At 42.6% G+C, this 25,746-nt stretch overlaps 2 protein-coding genes across 25 annotated transcripts in view; both read left to right on the top strand.

Annotated features, from left to right (window-relative positions):
* The window catches only part of sobpa (sine oculis binding protein homolog (Drosophila) a), a 41,122-nt gene extending 38,570 nt beyond the window's left edge, over positions 1-2,552 (top strand). For 10 of the 13 annotated variants that reach the window (XM_028997004.1, XM_028997044.1, XM_028996972.1 and 7 more), the window contains one exon: positions 123-2,552. In XM_028997004.1, the coding sequence (XP_028852837.1) occupies positions 123-234 (112 nt within the window). In that variant the 3' untranslated portion in view covers positions 235-2,552. The remainder of the gene's footprint in view (positions 1-122) is intronic. The other 3 variants (XM_028997020.1, XM_028997011.1, XM_028996987.1) reach the window with 1 other exon arrangement.
* A 6,749-nt stretch (positions 2,553-9,301) lies between these two features.
* Positions 9,302-25,746, top strand: part of rock2a (rho-associated, coiled-coil containing protein kinase 2a) — a 34,562-nt gene continuing 18,117 nt past the window's right edge. For 11 of the 12 annotated variants that reach the window (XR_003751291.1, XR_003751288.1, XR_003751287.1 and 8 more), the window contains exon 1: positions 9,302-10,100. Coding sequence is in view for 8 of the 12 variants with exons in the window: in XM_028996907.1 (XP_028852740.1) it covers positions 10,002-10,100 (99 nt within the window). In the remaining 4 variants the exon portion in view is untranslated. Of the gene's footprint in view, positions 10,101-10,708; positions 10,872-25,746 lie in introns of those variants that run through there. The other variant, XM_028996844.1, reaches the window with a different exon arrangement.

Genomic DNA, 25,746 nt, shown 5'->3' with positions numbered 1-25,746 from the left:
ATAATGAAATATGTTTGTATGAATGTAATGTCAATGCTCTTTTTGTTAGCTCATACACCTCCAAGATCTCCAAGATCTCTTTGCTTCTCTGCTTCCATCTATCTCTTTTTTTTTTTTTGCAGCTGTGACAGATGGCCAAGTCTCCCCAGTGAGATGACGGACTCCCCGTGGTGGACACCAGTCCCCTTCCCAGCCACCAACACTCCCAACATCAGCACTCACTCAGCCGTCTGACTGATTTTGACGCTCTGCCTCTACAAATTCACAGCATTCTGACTTAACTTTCTGACATAGACCCTGTTCGGGATCCGTCAAGTCCTCTCACAAGAAAGACATTCCGTTTCTAAATGTCAGATCACACAGACACAATCCTGAGCAGAGAACGGAGAGCTAGAAGGCCCCAGAGCTGGAACTTTTAAAAGCGGCTCTGATGGAGTGGGCCATTCATGCTCCGTTCTTCACATTCTGCTCAGTTTCAGAACCTTCAATGGACACTCTTAATGAACAGGATTGTTTAGTTCAGTTTTTATCTTCTTTTTAAGACAGGGTTTATTATCACAGCATATGGTCATGAAAAAATGTCTTCAGCCAAGCGTTCATCATGTCTTTTCAGTGGCTGTATGTCAGGGGATGTCCTGTAGAACCCATGGGCTGCACTGGCCTGTGCGTCACTGTAGACTGAGAGCCAAGAGAACATGGCCAAAGTCCTGCACCCCTCGCTCAGACCATCCCCCACCACTTCACATTCGCTTCACCCTCCTGCAAGGAGAATCTGTGTTAATAAATTGGATAAAAAAAAAGGTGTGGAAAGAGGGGTCAGGGGAAGGATCTCCTGAAAGGTGTAAAACAATCAGAAGGGAATGTTTAAAAGAAGCCAGAAAAAAAGTGGCGAAGAAGATGAGATGAAATTTCATCTCCACATCCTGTCAGTGTTTATCCTCTGGCTGAGTGGCACAGGGGAACCAGGGACCCACTCCTGTCTGGAGCAGAACAGACTGAACTAGGAATAGAAAACAGAGGGCGGGGCGGGCAGGAGGGGACGGGGCTGGAGAGTGGTACCTTTGGACTCATGTTTGCTTTGGTGTTTTCACTTGGGTTTCGAACGAGATAATGTGCAATGGAATACTCACATGCTTATTTGAGGACAAACAGGGTAGAAGCCTAACCAGCATAATCTGGGTGGAGACTGAGGTGGATGCCAAACTCTGTGATTGGCCTGGGTAATAGTCTGTGCTCAGCCCCACTGTAGTATACCCGTCATGTGACTCTTGGTGTTGCGTGGATTTGGTATCAAGCCAGCCTGCGTCATATCAGCAATCATAATTTTGGGGTTGTACTAATTGGACACGCCCATTTTAATGTTTTTTTTTTTTACTTTTTTTTTTTTTTTTTCTAACTGCCAATCAGGCCAGTGGTTGGTCTCACTTTCTCTAGTGGTGCCGAGCTCTGGGACCGGCTTTCATTCGCCACTCGTAAATCAATCAGGAGTAGCCACGACCTGATACGTGACCAGCACTCAGAACTCAAAAGCCCACTCAGGAGTCTGGAGTTTCAATTTTTTTTCTTTTTGTCAAGACACACGTCAGTCAGAAAAGACTCTTGCAGCACTACAGTTGAAGTGATGCAGTAGATTCGGTCTTTAGGTTGCACCGCCGAAGCCCAGTAATAACCCCGTCAATCAGTCAGCCAGTTAATCTGTCACACACATCACCTGGGGCGAAACTGAGAAAGCCTCTTCATCAGAGTTCGTCCTTCTTCCCTTACATCTATGCACTGCTACATCCCAAGCCTATTGGAGTCTGTTGGGTTTTTTTGTGTGTTTTTTTTTTGCACTTAAGTGTCAAAGCCTTTCCAGTTGTAGCAAAACAAGAACGTTTTCAGCTCTTCAAAATCTACTCGTTTTGAGTATAATTCGTAAGGACAGGTCCTGCTCTTAAATTACATGTCCTTTTTAGACACTGGAACACACCAGTGTGGCCCGAGAGAGGTTAGATGCCAAGTTCATGTCACCGCGATTTACCCGGAGACCATGGGAAGTTAAACAGCCGAGCAGATACACAATACACATTGTAACTGCAGACCAACAAACCAGTGTTGTAATATTGCGCGCAAGTCTATCCGTGAAAAATAGCCGAGTGTAGCACACGCGGAAATGGAAATTCGAACCGCAACTTATGTGCGCCCTTGCAGCCTTGCCAAAAAGAAACAACAAAAAAAGAACCAATTCATAGAAATGTGATGAGGGTCAAAGGTAACAAAAGCCAAGAATTTGTTAGCAGGAGTGTGAACAGAACCGGCACCTTTGTGCTATAAAATCAAATTAGTGCAAGTTGAAGACGTTGCTCTCTTTGGTGTGAGATAATAGAAAATGAAAGGTTTCTTTTCTTTAGAAACCAAAAAAGGATGTATGTTTTCACAGGACATGTTTTCCTTTTTTAAATAATGAATTTCCTCCCATTTCCATGTTCCATTTAATCAGCCTCACCAAAACTGACCGAAATCTCCCCCTGTTCCCCGCTAGTCTCACAGTCCTCCCCTTCTCTCTTTCCCTTTTTTTTTTTTTTTTTTGCCCTCCACTTCTGGACGGTGCACAAAGGGAGGTGTAATCTCACCCCGTCCCCCTTACCTCTTTCCTGAAGAATTTGGTTTCACATTAAATGTTTTTCTTTCTTTTCTTTTCTCGTTTTCTTTTTCTTTTCGCTTTTTTAAAGAAGGCTCAGAGGTCTAATTGTTACACGTTTCAACCGGCTCCTCGTCTCCGTTGTACATGGGGCTGGATGTCAGTTTACTGGAAGGCCCTTTATTTTCCAGAGTTTTTGGGTCCCCCTACCAGTCCGCAGCAGGGGTTCAACAAAACGAATCGGTTTCCCAACCCGCCAGTGCTTTCTTGCCAAGACGTGTGCCACATACCTTCATAAACATCACGCAATGCACGTTACGAACATTTCATCCGCATAAATGCCTGAAACGTTACAGCACTGGGTGTTGCTAAACTGGTCCCACTCTCTTGCTGTCTCTGCTTCCTTCCCCGGGTCCCAGTGTTTGTCTGCCGGGCTTTATGTCCGCCAAGCCAGTGGAACCAGACACCAGTGTTCAGATTAGAGACTGTTGACTCAGAGCACACACTGCAGCCCAAACCTGGCCCGTGTGGACGGTCAGGCATTTCAGAGCCGGCCCGCTCGCGCCAAGAGCCGGATCGGGTGTCCCTCTAATTAATGCCTCGGATTTCGTCTGTTGCTTTTTTGCTCATTTGCCTCTGTGATTTTTCCAGATTTTTGGGCCCTCGGAAAGCGGCTCGGGGGCCCGCCGGCTCGCTTGCGCCGGCTCACAAATGTACACACGCTGAAAAGTTCACACGTAGACCACACACACGCACATATACATTCGCAGTGACACCAAATCCACTATAGTATATATAAATAAACAGTAGATACACACACACACACACACACACTCGGTCGCACTACTCAGGGAAACAAGCATGTCTCTATGATGGAAATATTCTGGTTCTCAGCCTTCTTGTCTCCCCCTCTCATGTTACTATGACTCGTCTTAAATGAGTTCATTTTCCTTTTTTCTGAGAGGGCCTGCGATATGAAAGACATGATGGGGAACCTGATAAGCTTCACACACATGCATGCACTCACAGACACACACACACTAACACACACACTGTACTATAGAAACAAATACAGACCCATTTTAACCTCTGCATTGTAAAAAAATTATAACAATAAATACGTTTTTAAAGAGGCGGTCTCGCCATTCACAAATGCTTGCTCAAAATACATAAATGAATTTTTTTGTGTGTGTTCATCGCTGCTGCCGTGATCAGCTCTTTTTCAGCTCAGTCGCCTCCCATTGACGAAAAGAGCATTTCTCGCTTTTAAAGTGCACCCAAACACTTCAATAGCTCTCAGGTACCACCGAAGGCTCTGAGATATTGAAATTTGATTTTCCTTTCCCGCTGTATGTCGGCGCGACCTTGCCGGTGTAACCGTATCCGGGAGACAGTTTGAGACAGATATAGCTATGAAACTGGAAACTGTTGTAGTGACTGCGGTTCCTGACAGACGTGGGAGTCTGTGTGAGACAATGACACCAGCTTTTTCTTGTACGTCTGTGCGTGTGTGTGTGTGTGTGTGTGTGTGTGTGTGTGTGTGGCTGTGGATAACCTGTAAGTAGACTGATGCTGCCCTTGACTCTTGTAGATAGAGGGACAGACTCCACGGCTGAAGGTCTCCCCCTTCTGTTCCGTACTCATGAAAATACTAGACTGCCGTGTGCTTTATTCTCGTCCATGACAGTTCTACACACATCTGACACACAACTGAGTGGGGCAAACTGAGCATTTCTGCTGTTTACATGTGCTTGAGGGTTCGATTAAAAGGGTTTAATTTTGAATTTCTTGCTTCGTGCTAATTGGTCAGTTCATTTCAGAAGAGTTGGACTATTTAACTAAACACGTCACTGAGTAGACTGTAAAACCTGAAGTGTGTCAGTGACCTCCCTGACATTGCTAAATTGAGTTTATCATTGAAAGCCAAAGGTCAGAACTGCTCCTTAGGATCATGCTGGTTTATGGAGATGAAATCGTGGCCAAAAGCAACACCCAGCAGGGCGAGTGTAGCGCAAGACACAGAGAATCTGAGGCAACCAAGTCCTGGTAGAAGAAGCAGGATCTGGCACTGAAAATCATCTCCACTAGGTGTCAGTGTGGCTGTCGGCAGCCAAACCAGGCCAATAGCCGGAGAAATGAGCAGGACCCGCCACCGGCGTCAACGCGGTGAACAGCGGTGCACTTGACACCTCGACTAAACGACAACATCGACGTGCAATACTCACTATTTATTTAACGTCCATGTCCATTCCTGTACACACTCACACAGCAACCAGCACCACCAGGGCTCTCCCCCACCTGACAAAGCACAGTGATCTTCACCCCACCGTCACAAATGCACCTTTCGTTGTGTGGTGATTCCTTTTTCATTCGTTTTTCCATTCAGGCTGGGGTTTCATTCGGAAGATCCACATTTCGTCTTGTTTTAAGAGAGGGCGGCTATGACAACAGCCAGAATTATGCAACTTCCTACTCTTCAAGTGTAAAGCATTTGTGCAGAATAAAACATAAATAAACAAACAAAAATAATAATCAAGGTGAACAAAAAAAAAATCTGATTTGTAATATTTTAATGTTTTTTTTTTTTTTGGTTTTTTTTTGAAAGGTGAACAGAAGCGCTGCCTTAATTCTCGCTTGTGTGGTTCATAGGTCAGACAATGATGAAGATGCTTTGCTTGTTTAATTCCCACTTTGTAGAAAACAAAATGGACAAAAAAAAATCTCTCACCAACTTTGTTATCTTGCTAGTGTCAATGTATAGATGCTTTTCTGTGACTTGTACGAACTCCCCAGATTTCCTAAATCTAATCTGCCCCTCCCTCACTTGACCCCACACCGCACCCACCTCCCCTGTACATTGCCCTTTTGGTGGATTCTCAACTTTTTTTGTGTACTTGCAGAACATTTTATAGTATTATTTATTATTGACAAGTGTTTGCATTTGCAAATGTCAAAAGAAAGAGCGGTTCTGTGGACAGAGCGGTCTGCTGCAACATAGTTGCTCGGTGAAGAATGAATCTGTTCTTTTCTAATTTAAGGAAGAAAACAGCTGGATTAGGAAACAAAACTCTTGTCTTTTTATTATGAAGTTGTTATAACAAAAACTTGTTGCCAAGATTGCTTTACGATGTATCATTTTTTTGTGTTGTAACAGTATTTGTTTTACCCGGTGAATTGCTTATAGAGACTAATAAATAGAAACACACACACACACCATGTTTAATGGCTTTTCATTGTGTCCATGGCTGAATGTCCACGTAAACAACACAAATCACATAATACTACATAATCAATAGATAATACTGGACTGAAACAATGAAGCTTTTTAAGAACATAATCATGAACAATTTTGGAAAGCAGATTATGGAACCATTTTCACAGGTGCCTACACCTTTGGCGGTTCCATCACACTTAGAGTAAGAGATGGATGCTTCGGATGTTTGAATGGATCATCAGTCACAATGACAGTTATTAGGGCTCTCGCAACTGAAAAAAAAAAAAACTTGCCCATTCTAAAATGCATCAAAACATACTGGCAAAAGAAGCAGCGTCCATATGAACACCACTGACATTAGCGGCACATCATCCGTAAATGATCCATTTTCCACCAGAGAATTTGAAGGTTTGCTGCAAATGTGCTCCTTTAAAGCCGTTAATGAGATACAGCAGCAAATAAAATATTAACAACAATAATTGGCAGCGAGATAAATGTCACGTCGTCATGAAAAAAGAGAGAAGAATGTTCCTGAGCCTGCTGTATTGAAGATATAAAGTAATCAATGGCCTTTACTTGAATAAGAAACGAGGAAAAAGCAGACGCGTCCTGAAATAGAGCTGTTACATAGCAGTGGTTCCCTGTCCTTCTTTTTCCATGGGCCCTGTGGGTTTCCCGCGGACGCTCTGACTTCCTTCCACACACTGAGGTTAGCTGGACTTGTGGTCTGTAAAAGGATGTGCGCCTGTGTCTCCATCCCTGTCAGATGATACCTGGCTGTGCAGTAAAACTGCAGTGACCCATCCTGCTCTTAAACCTGCGAGACCCCGCCCACCCACAGCGGTGCCGTTATTTCCTCGGGGAAATGGTTCACGGCACACCACGTGTCCACGTGTTGACATTAGTCTCTGTGCTGAAATATTTACCGTATACAATAAAAAGGATCCCATTCTGGGTGAAGCGAATAAAACATATGAAGCATAACACTCTGTGAGATTCCAGGAATCGTTTCCAAGTTTGGTCTTTTTTTTTGTGCTTCAAGTGAATTGGGTCTGAGGGTGGCCCTGTGGTGATGATCAAGAACAGAATAAAAAATAGTCGATAATATCATCAACCTCACTCATAGACAGTTCTTTGAGTCCGTTTGTCCTGCGCTGTCAGACAGCGCCCTCTGGCGGACAAACCAAGACTATAAACAAATAAACCTCGCAACAATCTCCACAAGAGGGCGCCGTTGTATAATTTCTCTGCTAAAGCGCATGACCTACACAGCAATTTCATCCTGTCACAAGTTACTGCAGCCGCTAACTTTCCGAAACATAGCTTATCGTATTGACAGACGTCTTCTAATTGCATTCTGCATTTACATTTACAGCATTTATCAGACGCCCTTATCCAGAGTGACTTACAATCAGTATTTACAGGGAGCAACTCAGGGTTAAGTGTCTTGCTCAGAGAAACAAAATGGGAGTAAGTGGGATTTGAACCGGGGTCTTCTTGTTCACAGGAGAGTGTGTGACCCACCAGGCTACTACCACCCCAGTGTTAGATTAATTCTAGATGAATTATAGGTCAATATAACCTCCACTACTTTTCAATGCTATCGGGTCATTTAGAAATCTCCTCGTTTTTGTTTTGCCCATTCACATCAGAATCATGTTTATTGGCCAAGTATGTGCAAGCACATACAAGGAATTTCATTCTGGTAGATGGTGGATGAAGTACAGTGCAAGGTTGTGTATAAGTGTTATTTGTATCTGTTTGTACTGTTTATAAATATATATACTGAATATGAATATATGTATGAATGTACATAGGTCTATAGGTGTGTGTAAATGAACAATGAACAGTACAATATAATAGACAAACTAAATCTAATAAACAGAAAATTCAGAGATCGCAGAATGTATACCAAGGAGTGAACATACGAGTGTACATAAAGTGCAGTGCAATGCTGAAGGTGATTTGCAGTGTGACGGTTCGGCTGTTTAGGAGGGAGATGGCGAGGGGCAAGATACCGTTCCTGCGTCGGCTGGTCCTGGTCTGCAGGCTCCTACAACATCTGCCAGAGGCCAGCGGGTCAAAAAGTCTGTGACCAGGGTGTGTGGGAATCTTGAGAGGTACAGGTCCTGGATGGAGGGCGGGGGGACACCGGTGATCCTTTCTGCTGTCCGTACAGTCCGCCGCAGTCTGATCCTGTCCCTTTTAGTGGCTGCTCCATGCCAGACGGTGATGGAGGAGCACAGGACAGACTCAAGACTGTACTTCCCCAGTTGCCTCAGGAAGTACATCCTCTGCTGGGTCTTTTTGTGGAGGAACTTGAAGGTCTCCACAATAGACACCGGGCTGTCTCATATGGTCAGGGGGAGCAGTGTTGTGGGATGTCTCCTGAAGTCCATCGTCATCTCCACAGTCTTGAGCGTGTTCAGCTCCAGGTTGTGCTGACTGCACCAGGGCACCAGCCGCTCCACTTCCTGTCGGTATGCAGACTCGTCACCATCCTGAATGAGCCCAATGACGGTGGTGTCATCTGCAAACTTCAGGAGTTTTACAGCAGAGTTCCTGGACGTGCAGTCATTGGTGTAGAGGGAGAGGAGCAATGGGGAGAGGACACATCCTTGAGGGGCACCAATACTGAGGGACCGTGTTCCAGAAGTGATCTGCCTTCAGCCTCACTTACTGCTTCCTGTCTGTCGGGAAGCTGGCGATCCCTGACAGGTAGCAGGTGACACGCTGAGCTGGGAGAGTTTGGAGGTGAGGAGTTCAGGCACAATGGTGTTGAACGCCGAACTTAAGTCCACAAACAGGATCGTTTGCCCGGTAGGCAAAACTGCAGGGGGTCCAGCTGGTGTCCCATAATGTCCTTCAGATGGGCTAAAAGCAGGCGTTCAAAGGATTTCATGACCACAGATGTCAAGGCGACAGGTCTGTAGTCATTCAGTCCAGTGATGGTGGTTTTCTTGGGGACTGGAATAATGGTGGAGCGTTTGAAGCAGGTGGGAACGTCACACAGCTCCAGGGATCTATTGAAGGTGTGGGTGAAAAATAATATCCCACTGACCTAAAATGTGACATGAAAAATGCTAATGTTGTAAATTTACTGTGGTTTGGAATGTCTGCGTAAATGTAGAAAAGCCCGTCATGAGCAATGATCTTCAATCATCCAACGGAATGATGCTGTGGTTGCTACTGCCAGGTTAATGTTAGAATTACATCCAAAATAATCTACCGCGTTGTAAAAAAAAAAAAAAAACGAAAAAAAATACCGTGGAAAACAAGGAAATAATAAAATAAAATAAAAAAAAAACGAATCACGGCGTGTAAACGGGTATATAAAAAGCGCGGCTGCCGGAGCGTGTTTTCGCGGCGCCGCGCTGCGCGCTCCCGCCGGCGGCGCGCTCCCGCCGAGGGGACTGGAGGCTCACGGGTAAAAAGAGGACGTGCCCGCGTGCTGATGTCAGAGGGAAGGAGTCCGGGGAACCGGAGGCGAGGAGTCGGTCCGCGAGTTCCGCTCCTGGGACTGTTGTCATGAGGACGCGCTGAGGCAGCGAAGCGGAGATAAAGAATTTCGACTCTTTTCTTTTCTTTTCCCTATTTTTAAATACTTGGACGGCGGAGGAGGGGGGCGGGGGTCGCGAGGATGCGGGCGGAGTTTGGACTTTACGCGGCGCGGCGCGGCTGGAGCCTGAACGCCGCGGGCTGGTTATGAACCCGGGGGGGGGACGTTTGAAATTGAAACACGGCCGCCCCGGAGCGCCTGGAAGGGGCGAGAGAGAGGAGGGGAGGAGGGGGGAGATGAAAACGCCCTGTTGCTTCTGACTCCTCTTCCCCCCCTCCAAAAAAAAAAAAAAAAAAAAAAAACAGAAGAAGGAGAAAAAAAAAACTTTACCGCGCCATTACGCTCGTGGATGGATATGGGGAATATTCTGCTGAAAACAAACCTCGTTCCTGAGCCGAGGAGAACTTTGTCCAGGAGAAACATCTGAACTGTTCCCCTTTCTTCAGCCGGACGGGGCGGTGAGTTGGAGCCCGTCTAGGCCCGCGGCTTCGCCCACAATCAAAACGAATCTTTTTTTTTTTTTTTTTTTATGTGAACCTGAGTGGTTCCAGAAATACAACGTCTATTTCTACACCCTAGAGAAAGGACTATTTTTTTCCCGTTTAAAAATGTCGGCGGGTGCTGAGAGAAGGATGGAATCCCGGTTTAAAAAACTGGAAGCTGTGATCAAAAACCCCCGGTCGCCGATGAATTTGGAAAGTTTGCTGGTAAGTTTGCGGCCGCGCAGTAATAATTGATGAGCTGCAGTGTTTTGTTGCTCGGAGTAGCTGGAGTCGGAGACGTCGTTGCGGCGCCTTACGTCACGCTGTAACGCATATCCCAAGTCCTTTATTTAAATGTGTGTGTGTGTGTGTTTGGTTTTGCTTGTGGCATCTTGGACGCTGGAAAAAAAGACTTTTCCTGTAATCTTGTGTGAGATCTGCGTAAAATCCATCTGGCAACAACCGCCTGTCACTTGTTGCAGGTCAGCCTGGGTTGCCAGGCGTGGAGTTAATCCCCCCACTGTCCAGTATCGCTGTACTCTCACTGCTGTGGAATGCGGGGTCTGCAATCGTCCACTGGCCGTTGAGTTAATCTAGGCTGTGCTGTAAAAGTCCACCAGGACGCGCAAATTCGTCTCATTATGAGTCGGCCGTAAGAGGTTTGCGTATTAAAACCTTTTATGGACTTGAGTTGATCTTTTATGAGCTTTGGTAAACAGGGAAAGACTGTTTTTATGAAGCAGATGTTTGTTGTGTGTGTGTGTGTGATGAGCGCTTTTTGGGGAAAGGATGAGTGTTTGTTTCCCAAGGATGAGTGGGAGAGGCCTGAACCAGAGCTGGACTGATGCTCGGCTCTGTGCGAGTGGGGTGTGAAGCAGCATGTGGGAGGGAACAGGCTGGCTGCTGGGCTTCTTCACCATCCACAGCCATTTATAGCATCTCTCCCTGCTGTCATGGCCTCAGCTGGAGATGGATAAAGATGACTGGAAATGAAAGGTGCTGTAGATAGACTTCATAATTCTAGCACAGCACTGTGTACATTTCAGGATTAAAATATTAAGTGTCATGCCTAATATGTTACTATTTAACGGGAAGTAGTTCAATGACCGAGCACCAAGTGTGTCTCACCATGTTTTAGTGACATTCTGAGCAGGTTTGGTCCTCTGGGCACTTTGATATTGCGAAGCTCCTTTTCAGGCACCGTGGCTAATGATGCAGGATGACCTTCAGTGTCAATGTTCATTCCAGCTCTGAACTCTCATCACCATGGCCACATTGTCCCTAGACCCTGGGGGTGCTTTCGGCACTAATGCTGACACAGGTGTTGCTCAAAGTATTTGTACAAAGTACTTTTTTAAAAATATTTCAGCATAACCTGATCGTTTACTGCAAAGCAACACTGTGGAACCTCTGCTATGTTTCTGAGGAATCATGGAGTAGGAATGTTTTTGATGCTGTGTTTTGCAGTGTCCATCATTCCCATGAATAACACAGGGTCTTCCAGGATATTTATATACAGTGGGTAAAGAAAGTATTCAGCCCCCCTTAAATTTTTCACTATTTGTTATACTGCAGCCATTTGCTAAAATCATTTTAAGTTCCCTTTTCCTCATTAATGTACACACAGCACCCCATATTGACAGAAAAACACAGATTTGTTGACATTTTTTTTCAGATTTGTTAAATATCATGTGGTCCGAAGTCAGACCCTTTGCTTTGATACTTATAGAACTTGGGTGCTATCCATTTCTTCTGATCATCCTTGAGATGGTTCTACACCTTCATTTGTTTGCAGTTGTGTTTTGATTCTACTGATTGGACTTGATCAGGAAAGCCACACATCGGTATATATAAGACCTTACAGCTCACAATGCATGTCAGTGTAAATGAGAACCATGAGGTCAAAGGAACTTCGTGAAGGGCTCAGAGACAGAATTGTGGCAAGGTACAGATCTGGCCAACATTACAAAAAATTCTGCTGTACTTAAGGTTCCTAAGAGCATGGTGACCTCCATAATCCTTAAATGGCAGACGTTTGGGCGACCAGAACCATTCCTAGAGCTGGCCGTCCAGCCAAACTGAGCTATCAGGGAAGAAGAGCCTTGGTGAGAGAGGTAAAGAACACAAAGATCAGTGTGGCAGAGATGCAGTTGGGAAATGGGAGAAATATGTAGAAAGTGGACTATCATTGCCACCTTCCACCAGTCGGGATTTATGGCAGAGTGGCCCAACAGAAGTCTCATGTGCAAGACACATGAAAGCACACATGACGTTTGCTAAAAAAAAGAAACACCTGAAGGACTAAGATTATGAGAAATAATATTCTCTGGTCTGATGAGACCAAGATAGTGTTTTGGCCTTAATTCTAAGTGGTATGTGTGGAGAAAACCAAGCACTGCTCATCCAATACTGTTCCAATAGTGCAGCATGGTGGAGGCAGAATCATGCTGTGGGGTGTTTTGCAGCTGCTAGGACAGGACGAGTGGTTGCAATCGAGGAAAAGATTAATGCAGCCAAGTACAGGGATATTCTGGTCTAAAACCATCTCAGGTTTCCCTTCAAACAAGACAATGACTAAGCACACAGCTAAAATAATGGAGTGGCTTCACAACAACTCTGTGACTGTTGTTGAATGGCCAAGCCAGAGCCCTGAATTAAGCCAATTGAGCATGTCTGGAGAGACCTAAAAATGGCTGTCCACAAACTTTCACCATCCAACCTGCCAGAACTGGAGAGGATCCCCAAATCCAGGTGTGAAAAACTTTCATCTTTCCCCAAAAGACTCGTGGCTGTATTAGATCAAAAGGATGCTTCTACTAAACACTGAGCCAAGGGCCTGAATGTTTAGGACCATGTGGTATCAGTTTTTCTATGTTCATAAATCTACAAAAATGTAAATTCTGTGTACACACAATATGAGGTGCTGTGTGTACATTTAATAAGAAAACACAGTGAAACACTCACACAGTGATACACACGTTCTGTCTCTCTCTTTTCGTCATGTGAATGCGTGATGCAAATGTTAATGTCTTGCATGCATGCTCATTTTTGCTTGCTCTACTTTTCGGGATATTTTATGCAATTTATGCAAGCATTAAGCAGCTGCTATACATGTGGGAGATTCACAGAACATCCGGGAGACTTGGAATATATGGCGACTGTGTGTAGTCATTTGAAAGTAACATAAAGACACTCACAAAATATGTTAATTTCTGCCATTTTATCGATTGTGCAAAGTGTCCAATTGTATTTATCATGATCGTATCGCCCAGCCCTACTAGAAATAAATAAAAGCAAACATTGATCCTTGAACAAAAAAATATAAACAGTGATCACCATCTGCTCATTCCATTAGTTGTCAAAGAAACAGAAGTACCATTTGTTGTCATTGGTTCCAGTTCCAGTGTTTATATGTGCGGTGGAAAAGCGTCTTTGTAGCATCGCTGAGAATGGTGTTTGATGCGTTGGGGGCAAAAGGTCTCTTGCAGGTTTGGAAGTTAATGAATAACTTAACATTTGGTTGAAAGAATTCTGCTTTCACAGACAACCATTTTTAAGCACCAAAATTTTCTGTCAGGATGTTTTGCGTGGTCTGACTTATATAAATAATATGAGCAAAAACCTCCAACCCCCCCTCTTGGTTAATGACGTGCTACTCTGGCATCCCTTAAAGGTCCACCGTGTCCATGATAACAAGGAAGCCATTCTGGAGTCTGGAATGTTGATGGCTTCTTATCACAGCTTCGCTCTCCCCGAGGCCCCAAGCGTCAACCTGAGGTGCTTGGCCTCCTCGGGACAGAGAGTGAGGCTCTCGCAGTATTAAAATTCCTCTGTCACTCCACATCCAAGTGAAGCCAAGCCATAAACCAAAACCTGCAGGAGTGGGTCCAAGAACACAGGCTGCTGGTAAACCCAGTCGAGCATAGCTGTGTTTGGATGAGACGGCTTTTGATTAAGTGGCTATAGCACAGCCATACTGTCTGCTTGGCATGGATCCCACATATCTGTGTTTTGTGTCACTGCATTACGGAGGCTCTCCGTTTTTGTCTCTTCTTAAAGGAGAAGAGTCCTAGGATAGGACATTTGAGTCTCAAGCTTGAATATTTTTTTTTTTTTTTTTTACAGTTTAGTTGTAGACCTGTAGGCTTTATATGTTTTAGCAAATAAGTCTTTTGATTTGTTGCAACAATACTGTATTAACCAGATTTTATCAAAACAATTGAATGATTTTGTTAGTGTAATTTCAGTATTTTACTTTCATTTTGTTTTCTGAGGAGTGTCAAATTCACATTTTATGAGCGTAGGGGTTACATTTTGTTGTTCTTCATGTGAAGCATCTGTGATGTTTGACAGGGACAGGTTGGATGAGCCCTGGTTTAGTGATGCCCTGCAATATGTGCTTGTGTACAAGACTTGCTTTAAAGTTGACCTTTACTATACATGCACAAATGCACTTCTAAATAACTGTCTGATTATGGTCAGTGTTTGTAGATCAGTGTTTGCTGCTTTTGTTCTCAGTTTCAGCCACTCCAATTTGACTACAGAAGTCAGCTCCACCATTTACTTTCAGGAGAACTTATTAGGAGAAGTCATGGAGAATTAAATTAAGAATACACGCATAATCAGATATCCTGTAAATCAGATTGTCAGATGAGTGGGAGATCATAAAGGCTTGGAGATTTCTTTCTCCGTAGAAGGATTAATTGAGGATCCAGGGGCAGTGGTGGCCTAGTGGTTAAGGAAGAGGCACCGTAATTAGTAGGTTACCGGTTCGAATCCCGATCAGCCAAGGTGCCACTGAGGTGCCACTGAGCAAAGCACCGTCCCCACACACTGCTCCCCGGGCGCCTGTCATGGCTGCCCACTGCTCACTCAGGGTGATGGGATAAATGCAGAGGACAAATTTCACTGTGTGCACCGTGTGCTGTGCTGCTGTGTATCACATGACAAGGACACACCTTCTCATTCAATGTGTTTTTCTTTATTTTCATGACACTTAACATTGGTAGATTCGCACTGAACGCATCAAAACTATGAATGAACACATGTGGAGTTATGTACTTAACAAAAAAAGGCGAAATAACTGAAAACATGTTTTATATTCTAGTTTCTTCTAAATAGCCGCCCTTTGCTCTGATTACTGCTTTGCACACTCTTGGCATTCTCTCGATGAGCTTCAAGAGGTCTTCACCTGAAATGGTTTTCCAACAGTCTTGAAGGAGTTCCCAGAGGTGTTTAGCCCTTGTTGGCCCCTTTGCCTTCACTCTGAGGTCCAGTTCACCAGTTCACCCACACAATCTAGATTGGGTTCAGGTCCGGTGACTGTGGGAGGCCAGGTCTCCACTTTTTGATGCGTTTGTCCTGTAGTGTATCTCTGAAAAGAATTGTCTGGGTTTGCTGTACACTGTCCTCCACAGAGACCAGTGACTATAATTGCATGCCATTTTGTGTGGTATAATACATTTTCAACTTAAACCGGCATAATATATGAATGCATATCTTAGAAACATGTCAGCCGCTGTATCACAATCCTAATTCATGGCTGTAACTGGTCTTGGAATCACTACATTTGTGAAGAATTTGTCATGAAGACCGTATATAACTGTAAACTGTTGAATTCTTCTTGCCATCTGCTTCACTAGAGTTGTCAAAAAATCAATTCTCTGAAATTAATTGATACTGAAATTTATTGCCACTGGTATTGATCTATAAAAGTCTCCTATTATGAAAATTTCACTTTGTGAGATTATTTAACATTTTATACCAAAGTTCCCTTGTCTGTCTATGGTCTTGCAGTGGCTAGAAATGGCAACATGTGTGACGCGTGTTTTTGCTATTCTGCTTTGCTGTTCAGAGAGTGGATCTGGAACTTGTCCCCTTATGTTGTCATAAGGGGAAGGGTTACCTCTTGTTTCTCAAGCTTTGTCTGCCCAAAGAATTCCCCACTCCTCCCCATAAAAAGTAACCATCATGGCTTGAAAACGTGCAAAGCATTGCAGTTGCTCATTGGTTGGATGTGAAAATGAGCACAAATGTTTGTTTTTTTCATGCAAGACTCTGTAGAACCAGTGGGTTAATGTTTTTTTTTTTTTTTTTTTTTTTTTTTTTTTTTTCTGGAAAAATGCAGACATGACCTCCTGTTTGCACTAAACAGGAAGTTTGATGTCATTTCCGCAAATGCCCGCTCACTTCTATTGGCTGCTCTCTTCCTCGAGACTTCAGACTTCAGATACAGTATTAGGGGAACACTACAAGACCTACATAGAAGCAAAAAAAATTCACAATATGGGACCTTTAAATTCCAGTTTTGCATTTGCTGGTTCACAGAAAACGCCAGCAGACTGCAACAGTTTTCAACAGGTATTGCATAGGGCAGCCCCTCCTCCAGCTACCTGGAGAACCCAATGTTTACATGGGAGACACACCAAGCTTGCTAGAAAATGTCTGGATGTATTCCGGGTTCTGGCAGAATTTGTCATTTTAGTCAAGCTTACTGTCTATTGTACATATACTTTCCTTGTGATTCGCTGCTTGTAAATTTTCAATAAAATGTTCATTTCATTTGCAATCCTCGGCCATGCTTGTCAGGTGATTCATTTTAATTATTGCGAGAGTGATGCGAAAATGCTGAGGAGTATATGGCTCGTAGCGCATGTAAAGAAAAATGTAAAAAAAAGTTGTACTTGTCTGGTTTGATTCTGTCTGGCTCTAATTACAGCTCTAATTGCGCAATGTGCGTATAGTCATCACTTGTGCGGGATGAGAAGTGTTTTTTTGTTTTTTTTACATTTTAAAAATCTTCCTTTTTAAGTTCCTGTCTTTGATTTTCCTCCCCCTGTAGAAAAGAAAGAAAGAAAGGACCCTTTTAACAATGACCCTTGGTGAGCAGTGGGCAGCCATGACAGATGCCCAGGGAGCAGAGTGTGGGCACTGTGCTTTGCTCAGTGACACCTCATTGGCACATTGGCGGATCGGGATTCGAACCAGAAACCTTCTGTTTTATGGGGCCGCTTCCTTAACCACTAGGCCCCCCCTGCCCTGCAGTACCATCCTTAGTATCGGTATCAAGTTGAAATTTCAGTATAGAGATAAACCTACCTGTCACAGGCAATGGATCTGTTATTGATGCTGGAGTTTTATTTTAAATGCACCGAAAACACATACATACATACATACATACATGCAGAAAACGAGGACGGAATGGTGGAATCCAACAAATAAAAGGGAATCTGCTCTAAAATGCTATATATTGGCCATTTTGGCAGCGGCAACCCACTACACATGTTTCCGGTTGAGGCGGGACGTGCGGTCAGCGATGGCGAATCTGTACCACTTGCCCGATCGGTTCCGCACATGCGTGTGCGTACGCAGCTTTTAGGCTTGGCTCTTTTGTAAGAATATATACGTAACGACCAATGACTCTTAAAAGAAGCAAACTCGAAGCAAGAACAAACCAGTCACGCCGGCAAACTCTTGGTCATTCTAACAAATTACAAAAAACTAAACGCCCAAGCAGTTTGTTGAACAGTGATTAAATGTGATTTGTCATATTGCATATCCCACCCACTCCATAATCACACAGTTTTTAGTTGAATAAAGTTTGTAACAGAAAACGTGCAATTAAGAAGAATTAAAATGGAAAAAAAAAAACAGTATTTAGGAAATAATAAAAATGATATCATAGGGCCCTACATGCAACTGACTTGTTCACTTACTTTAATTTCTTTCCGCATTCATTTCTTACAGCTGTGTAAAATCATGCTGAGACAGTGGAGGACATTGTCCATGATAATGTCGTTAATTTCTTAATAGAACATTCTGTTCAGTTTAGCTGTCCTCATCTTCTGCTTTTGCATACATTTCTGTCCTGTGATTCTGGAAAAGGTTATCTTTATTACAATCTTGTAGTGCAAGGCTGCTTTTAAGAAGCTCTATGGAAACCATCAAATGGCAAACCTTTCTTGGACTGTTCCCCGTGTTGTTTGCAGCAAACCATTGTGATAAATATCTAAGATCACCCCTTTAGTTTATTTGGTTGGTGGTGGTGGGATGGCCCAAACAGGAAATTGAAATCATATCCTGGATTTGATCACTAAGAGGGCCCTCCCTCCCTTTTCTCTGCAGTACAATCTTGTGCTGAAATTCAGGATATGATTTCACGTCCAATTTTTTTGCCCCAAAATGCTGCCGCTCCTGAGTGTGTTTCCTCCCATCAAATCTTTTGTGGAGGCCCTGTTTAAAAGGTTTGGTTCCTGATTCGGGCATGTGCTTTTGTTGTTCTTTCAGTATCTTGTGCAACGGAACCACACCCATGCAGCCTGTGGTCCACATGGGATCTGGAGTCTTTGAGTGACCACCAGGCCTCTCAGCTTGTACATTCTTCCCCAGATTGTGTATGAATTATCAGTGCTGTTATTTTCTCCCACCACAAAGTCAAGATGGTAGATTATTGTTGTTGTCCTGTAGACTTGTCATGGCTTCTGTGCATGAGATTAGCTGCTCTAATCCCTGCACTGATTCACTGTATGTGTGGGGGTGGGTGGAGGATGTCATTGTGTAGTTAATCAAGCTGGTGTGTGTGTGTGTGTGTGTGTGTGTGTGTATATACACTACCAGTCAAACATTTGGACTCATTCTGTGGTAGTTATGGAAATTAAGATGGAGGCCAAATGGAAGAATCCAATGCAAGAAACATAATTTACATTTACAAAGTGAAGTTTTTTTTTTTTTTTTTTTTTTTTTGGTCTTCATGACTGCTTTGTTCACTATTGTCATCATAAAATACCGCTTTGTGAGATGCTCATTAACATATGATTGAAGGGTAAGAACATTCTCAGCATAAACCTTCAGGACCTTCCTCACCGAGAGAAGCCAACACTATGAAAATGCTGCCACCATAGCAAAAGCCCCTTTTGCCTTGTTTGTTATTTTATTTGTTTATTACATAATTTAGTTATTTCCTAATCAAGGGTCTTACATTTTTTTTTTTCTATAATGTAAAAAAAGTGCAAGACCTGTTTTTGTGTGTGTGTGTGTGTGTGTGTGTGTGTGTGTGTGTAAAAAAAATAAATAATAAATAATAATCTGTAGGTCCATAGATAACTCTTGTGCAGCAGAGCAAGCGTGCTTCCTGAACTGTTCATGGAAACGTACTGCTAGTGGTATGGATAAGAAGATTCTTCAGTTACCTGCAATAGTCAGCCTCGATGCCTGTCTCGAGTGCCAGTGCCAAGGCGATGAATAATGACCATCTGCAAATACATTTTAGTCATCATGCCCTTATGGGATGAATCAGCACGATATTGAGGACTAGTTCAAACATATTATGGTTATTGGACAGATATTCGTTTGGCTTATGTTGTTGATTTAAAGCCAGAAGTATTATGCAATGCATAATATTATGCTGAACAACCAGTTTCATAGTCTCTGTTTATATTGCTATAATGCCATTGCTAGCTGTGCAATATGATTTAACCAAAACATCTAATGTTTTACCCTTAAAACATTTAATTATTCTGTTTGTTTTTGAGTAGTATAAAAATACAAATCCAGACCTAAACTGGTGGAACCCACATTAAACATGACCCACTTTCCCAACATACACTACCAGTCAAAGTTTTAGGCACACCTATGTTTTTACGGGTCTTGCAATTTTTATATTATAGTACAAAACTCAAGACCCAGAACTATGAAATAACACATGTGATGTGGTGTAGGTGCATCCAAAATTTAGATTAGTATATGTATCCAGCCTCATGTTTCAGTCCATTGCCACGGCAGGTCCTGAGATTGTGTGCTCGCCATGAAGGCGTTTCTGCTCTGGGAAATTGTATTAGACAAGACAGACTGCAGTGCCCTCTCATGTAATTGGTGTATTTAATCTCTGTGGCAGTGGGAGGGGATGTTACGGAAGGTTTATTTTTGAGTGTACCAAAGTACTTCTAAGATAACATTCTACTAGGTTACATACCCTAGTGTAAAGTCCAGTCATGCTACTTATATGATTTATTAGTTGTTGTTTTTTTGTGTGTGTGTGTATTTTGCTTATTTTTGACTAACTTCTCAGTACGTTCCTTCAGTTCCATCGCAAGTTTAGGGGACCGCTCCGGTTCCCTGAGCTATGCCTGCACATGGAGAACAGCTGAATTTATGTCAGATTTGTCTTAGAATGTGGCTGGTGCCAGCAGAGCTTGGTGCGATGAGCAGTCAGGGAGAAACACTGCCATATAAGGTGGTGTGATAGTGGCCCTGGCCATTTTTGCAAAGCAGCGATCAGCCGCCTGGCCTCCTCTTTTGAGACGCCCTCTCCCCACCCCTTTTAAGCTTAACTATTGCAACAACTTCTAACCCCCAAAATATCCCATTCTTTTAATGGCATGCAGCCAGTTCTGTAAAGCTTTTTTTCCCTCTCGTGTTATGACAGCATTGCAAGGCGGCTGTTGAGGGTCCCTGTTATAGGTCCCTGTAGCTTGTGAGACTAAGAAAAGGAAGCAGAGGAGTTACGCAGGAGGAACAAAGAGCTCCTGCTCCCCTGCAGCGGCATTTGGTCGGGCTGCTCACCTCTGATTTGGGGCCTAATTGCTAAAGGGATGGTTGCATTCCTTATAAATCTCACGTCTTTTGACAGCTCAGAATTTAATACTGCTGGCTTATGGCGTATGGATGTGGCCCCTCTGCTTTTTGGTTGGAATCTTGCACAAGGTCTGCATATTCCCATGGGAGACGTCTCTGCCTCTTTGAGGTTTACTTAAAAACCTGCCTGAAAATTCCTCACAGCCCCATCTTACCGCATGAGAAATGTACAGTGCTGAAAGGGGAAAAGTGCATTAGTGATCTGCCCTTTTTGCTGCTCTTTACTGCTGCATTTCTCCTGTCTTCTGGGGTCCGTGTAAAATCAGGGTCAGCGTGATGCGACTAAAATTAGACCAGCAGGCCCAAATATGTTTAAAAAAATGTCCCTAGCAAAAAAAATAAAAAGGGCATGGTCTAGTCTCAACAGTTGGGCACTGGTTACGTCCAATTCAGATTTAGAAAGAAATCTGTGTCACAGCCCATCTTTACCAATCACCTGAGTTTTGATGGCACTTTTAAAGAACAAAGAATCTTCTGAATCAGTTCTTGCAGAATTACAGGATTTTTGAATATCTAAATTTAAATAAGCATTTTTTTTTTTTAGTCACATTAATATTTTTAAGATCAATATTGCGATATGTGATTGCAAAATGATAAAGGGCACTTGCTTGTATATCAATGAAAAGTCGAATACAAATTACTAATAGTGAAATGTTTAATTTCAAAGTGAGACATACAAACTACTTATAACAACTTGAAATGCCCAGTGCTTTCAAAATACAATATTCTACAAAATTAAATAATCACAAAAAACTCTTTACATTACTGTCGAATGACAAACCCTGGTAAGGCTAAAAAACTGTTTTGATTATATTTGGCCATTATAAAATCCCGTGTTATAGTTCTTGTTTGGAGGCTGACTTGAACACAGGAATGCATAGTGTAGCTATCTTAGCTAAGGTTAAGATTTGTAAACTGAGCATCACACGTTCTTGGTCATTTGCATTTATTCCCACTCCTCTGAAGGTTCACCACAAGTTTTTGCAATTTATGGATAATGGCTCTCAATCTGGTTCGCTGGAGTCCCAAAGCATTAAAAATGGTTTTATAACCTTTTCCGGACTGATCAACTCAATTACTTTCTTTCTCATTTATTCATGAATTTCTATAGATCTCAGCATATGTAAAAGCATGGTGAGATCTTTTGGTTTAGAGGTTTTATTAATCCTGAAGGAAATTGCTTTTCTACTTTTGTCATGGCAGTGGGCAGCCATGACAGGCGCCCAGGGAGCAGTGTGTGGGGACAGTGCTTTGCTCATTGGCACCTCAGTGGCACCTTGGCGGATCGGGATTCGAACCGGCAACCTTCTGATTAAGGGGGCGCTTCCTTAACCGCTAGGCCACCACTGCCCCAAAACTCTTACACCACAAACCACTTTGTCACCCAGGGCCATGAAGGTTGCCATTTTCCCCCAAAATAATGTCCCTCACTTAAAAAAATAATAAAACGAACTGACTAATTATAATTTTGTTGGTCTGAAACATTTACAAAAATGTGACAAAAATAGGGGGGAAACACTGTTTCACACCACTGTTGCTTAAGATCCCCACTGCAGTTTTTAGCCTGGGTAGCTTGGTTTGTTTTGGTTGCTACAGCTTCATGCGGTTTCAGAAACAGAGCTGGGTGCTTGTTTTACTCCCTCACAGCTTAATGTTACATACTACCAAAATTCACCCTTAGTAGGGAATTGATGGAGTCATTGATGGAGCATTTTGCTTACTGGGCATCTACATGCCAGTGCAATCAGCATTTAACACATATTGTGATGTGTTATAGCAATATCAGTGATTATTTTGATTCTTATTGATGGGTTTTTAAAGATCTGTCTGTGTGTTATTCTGCTAATATCTTATTAAATGACCTGATATTATGAAATCAATTCAAACTGTAGCCTTACCCTGTTTTAGAGACAATGATCCAGTCAGTATATGATATATAGTTTAATGGAGATAATAAATTTACCATCATAATACGAATCACGCGTAACAATAAATTTCTTGCTTACATCTTTTTTGCTATTTTTCTAAGACTATGCTTACTACTGAAATTGATCAATGACACCATAAACCCATCCCTGCACAGGATTGTTTTATCTTTTAGCTTTCTAATTTACTTAACATTCTCCAGTAAGTTTCCTTAAGGGACCTTATTAGATTGTCCATCTTTGGATATCCTGTTGAATCATTAGTCAGCAGTGCTATTATTAATTATTAATTAGCATTTGGGGATTGCATTGTTTATCTACAAACCCACCTGCTGATTTTATATGTGACTGATGAGCAAGGTTGTATTTAGGGCTGCACAATATTGGGAAATTATGCGATATTGTTGTTGAATATTGCGATAATGATATTTCTTGCGATATAACATTTCCCTATACTAATATCGCAATAACGATAATTTTTCAATACATTCTGTAGCCTTAATTGTATTCATTTTAATTTCATAGCAAACCAAATGGAAATAACGTAAAATATTGCCAATTCTTCTAGTTAAAAAATCTCAAGTCACCTACTCAAATGTGGGAATGGAAGACTGTGCTGACTGAAGTGTATATTTGAGATTTTTAACCAACGAGATATTATGAATGTTAAGTTCAGTTGAACATGCAAACACATCAACTAAGCTTACTAGACTTAATGAGCATTAAGATTACTACCATTGTGTCCCTGAGCAAGACGCGTAGCCCTCAGTGCCTCCAGGGGACTGTCTCTTTAACTACTGATTATTAGTCGCTCTGGATAAGGGTGTCCGCTAAATCCTGTAAGATGTAAGCATGCACACTTGATGTGTTGCGGCTGAGTGCGCCACATTTCCTGTATCTGATGCTGACTGTTTTCTTCATTGCTGCTTGTTCTCCGCCTTCCATCTGTTAGATTTTATTGATTTGTTGCGGCAGTATATGGTGTCTGCCGGATGAGTCACATCCGAGACCAAGCGACCACCTTCTGTTTGACTTACTTCAGAATAAATAAAATAATTTGTGAGCAGGAAACCCTGTTTGTTGAAGGAATTTCCCTGTACAATGAGTGCTGTTTAGCACAAATCTAATGGATAAAACTAGTCATGGCCCAATGTTTTGAGAATGACAAGTAGTGGTTTTCACAAAATTTGCTGCTTATGTTTTTATTATAAAGTGATAAAGTGAAGTGATTGTCACTTGTGATACACAGCAGCACAGCACCTCTGCATTTAACCAATCACCCTGGGATGGTGCTTTGCTCAGTGGCACCTTGATTATGGGGGCCGCTTCCTTAACCACTAGGCCACCATTGCCCCTCATTATGGCAAATTGCATATACTCCAGGATGTTATGAAGAGTGATCAGATGAATTGCAAAATCCCTCTTTGCCATGAAAATGAACTTAATCCCAAAAAGCCCATTTAGATTTGAGTTAGAATAGCAGACTGGATGCTTTAAAGGTCCCCTATACAGTCCCAAAATGAGATTGGGGGGAAAAAAGGGCCGCTTTGAACAACGTTTCTTACAACTGTTGCCTGATTCCCCCAGTGGAAGCAGGCAGCAAGCAGTGGTCTGTGCACGTGCTCAACACGACCACTCATTACGTGGGCTTTTTTTTTTTTACACTCTAAAACAGACCACACGTGACTCCTGGTCCACAGAGCGTGGTCTGTTTTAGCAGACGTCTGGTCCGAGCCGCCCATTTCTCCTCCCACGACAAACAGCAAACTTGTCAGCCCATGTGACAACAGTACGGCAATCTGGAGAGGACAAATGAGGTGAGGTGCCTGTAGTTCATGTTTCACAGCTGTCTCCAAATTATTTGGCAGTGTATAATGTGGCTGTTTGACAGTGGATTTTCGCGTCATTTATTTGCATGTTTACGGTCCACATTCTTGAATCATTTTTATCACCCTCACTGATGTCCACATTCAAGTGAGGAACAAAGTCCTCACATACTGTCAAGGCTGCCCACTGCTCACTAAGGGTGAGGACACATTTCGTTGTGTCACCGTGTGATTTACTGTGTTTCACAATGACAAGTGATTGTCACAATGACAAATCACTTTACTTCTTACCTCTGCATCCCTGCCACATCAACACCCTCTGAGTGGCTGTTTTCTGCAGCAGGAAACAGCCTCAAAGAAAAGAGCTAGACTGAGCCAGGAGCATGTGAACGTGCTCACGTTTTTGCATTGCAATGAAGTGTCTGAACAAAGGGAGTGAGAGAGAATAAGTGTGTGTGTGTGTGTGTGTGTGTGTGTGTGTGTCAGTGTGTCCATCTGCGAGTGTGTGTGCATCTGCAGTGTACTGTAGAGATAAAGTTCTGACATTCAAACAAATCCTGTTCATTTTTAATAAATAATTTATTATGGCAGCTCAGGTGGCGCATAAAAAGGTGGCATTTTAAAAAAAATATTTGGCAGATGTAAAGCATACATGTGTGGGTTTTTTATGTTCGTCCATTTTTATTTTATTATTATTATAACAGCTCAAGGAGAAACATGTTTGTGCACTTTTTAAAGATTTCAGTTTTGTTTTTTATTAAAGGGTTGGAAATTGATGCTTTTCTTGTTAGGTTTTTTTCTTTTTAATTCGATTAATCAAAAAATACTGATTTATCTATTATTAAAATAATCGTTAGTTGCAGCCCTACTGTATTTATGCCTACTGAAAATAATGGGGAAATATGAGTGTTTCATAATATTGAACAAAACACGCACAACTCAAACTTATTCGGGATTCCTGTTGTCCTTCACATTATCCATATTGAAGTGGCAACTGAAAGATCTACCTGCTAACTGTTTTCTGCATTCATGTCGATGGTGGCGTTGTGGAACAAATGTGCTTTTGCATGTATTGGCTTTTAACAGTGCAGCCTTGCAATGTAAATGCCAGTCTCTTCACATAACCCTTTGACTATGACTGCTTAACATCACGTAGTGCTGGCCTAGTTGGGTAAGGAAGCGGCCCCATGATCAGAAGATTGCCGGTTCGAATCCCGATCCGCCGAGGTGACACACACTGCTCCCCGGGCGCCTGTCATGGCTGCCCTCTTCTCACAAAGGGTGATGGGTTAAAAGCAGAGGGCACATTTTGTTGTCACACTGTACTGTGCTTGCTGCGCATCATAATGACAGTCACTTCACTTTAAGGTAGTTTGTCAGTTAACCCAAGTCGAGCTTTATCATTTAGGTCTGAATGCATTCAGACATGAGGCTAAAAGTGTTGCCACAACATTTATGTTACCAGGGCATAGATTAACATTTTGTTCA

Source organism: Denticeps clupeoides, chromosome 1, assembly GCF_900700375.1.
Source record: "Denticeps clupeoides chromosome 1, fDenClu1.1, whole genome shotgun sequence".
In the NCBI taxonomy this organism is placed as follows: Eukaryota; Metazoa; Chordata; class Actinopteri; order Clupeiformes; family Denticipitidae; genus Denticeps; species Denticeps clupeoides.
This window is presented reverse-complemented; position numbering and strand designations above follow the sequence as displayed.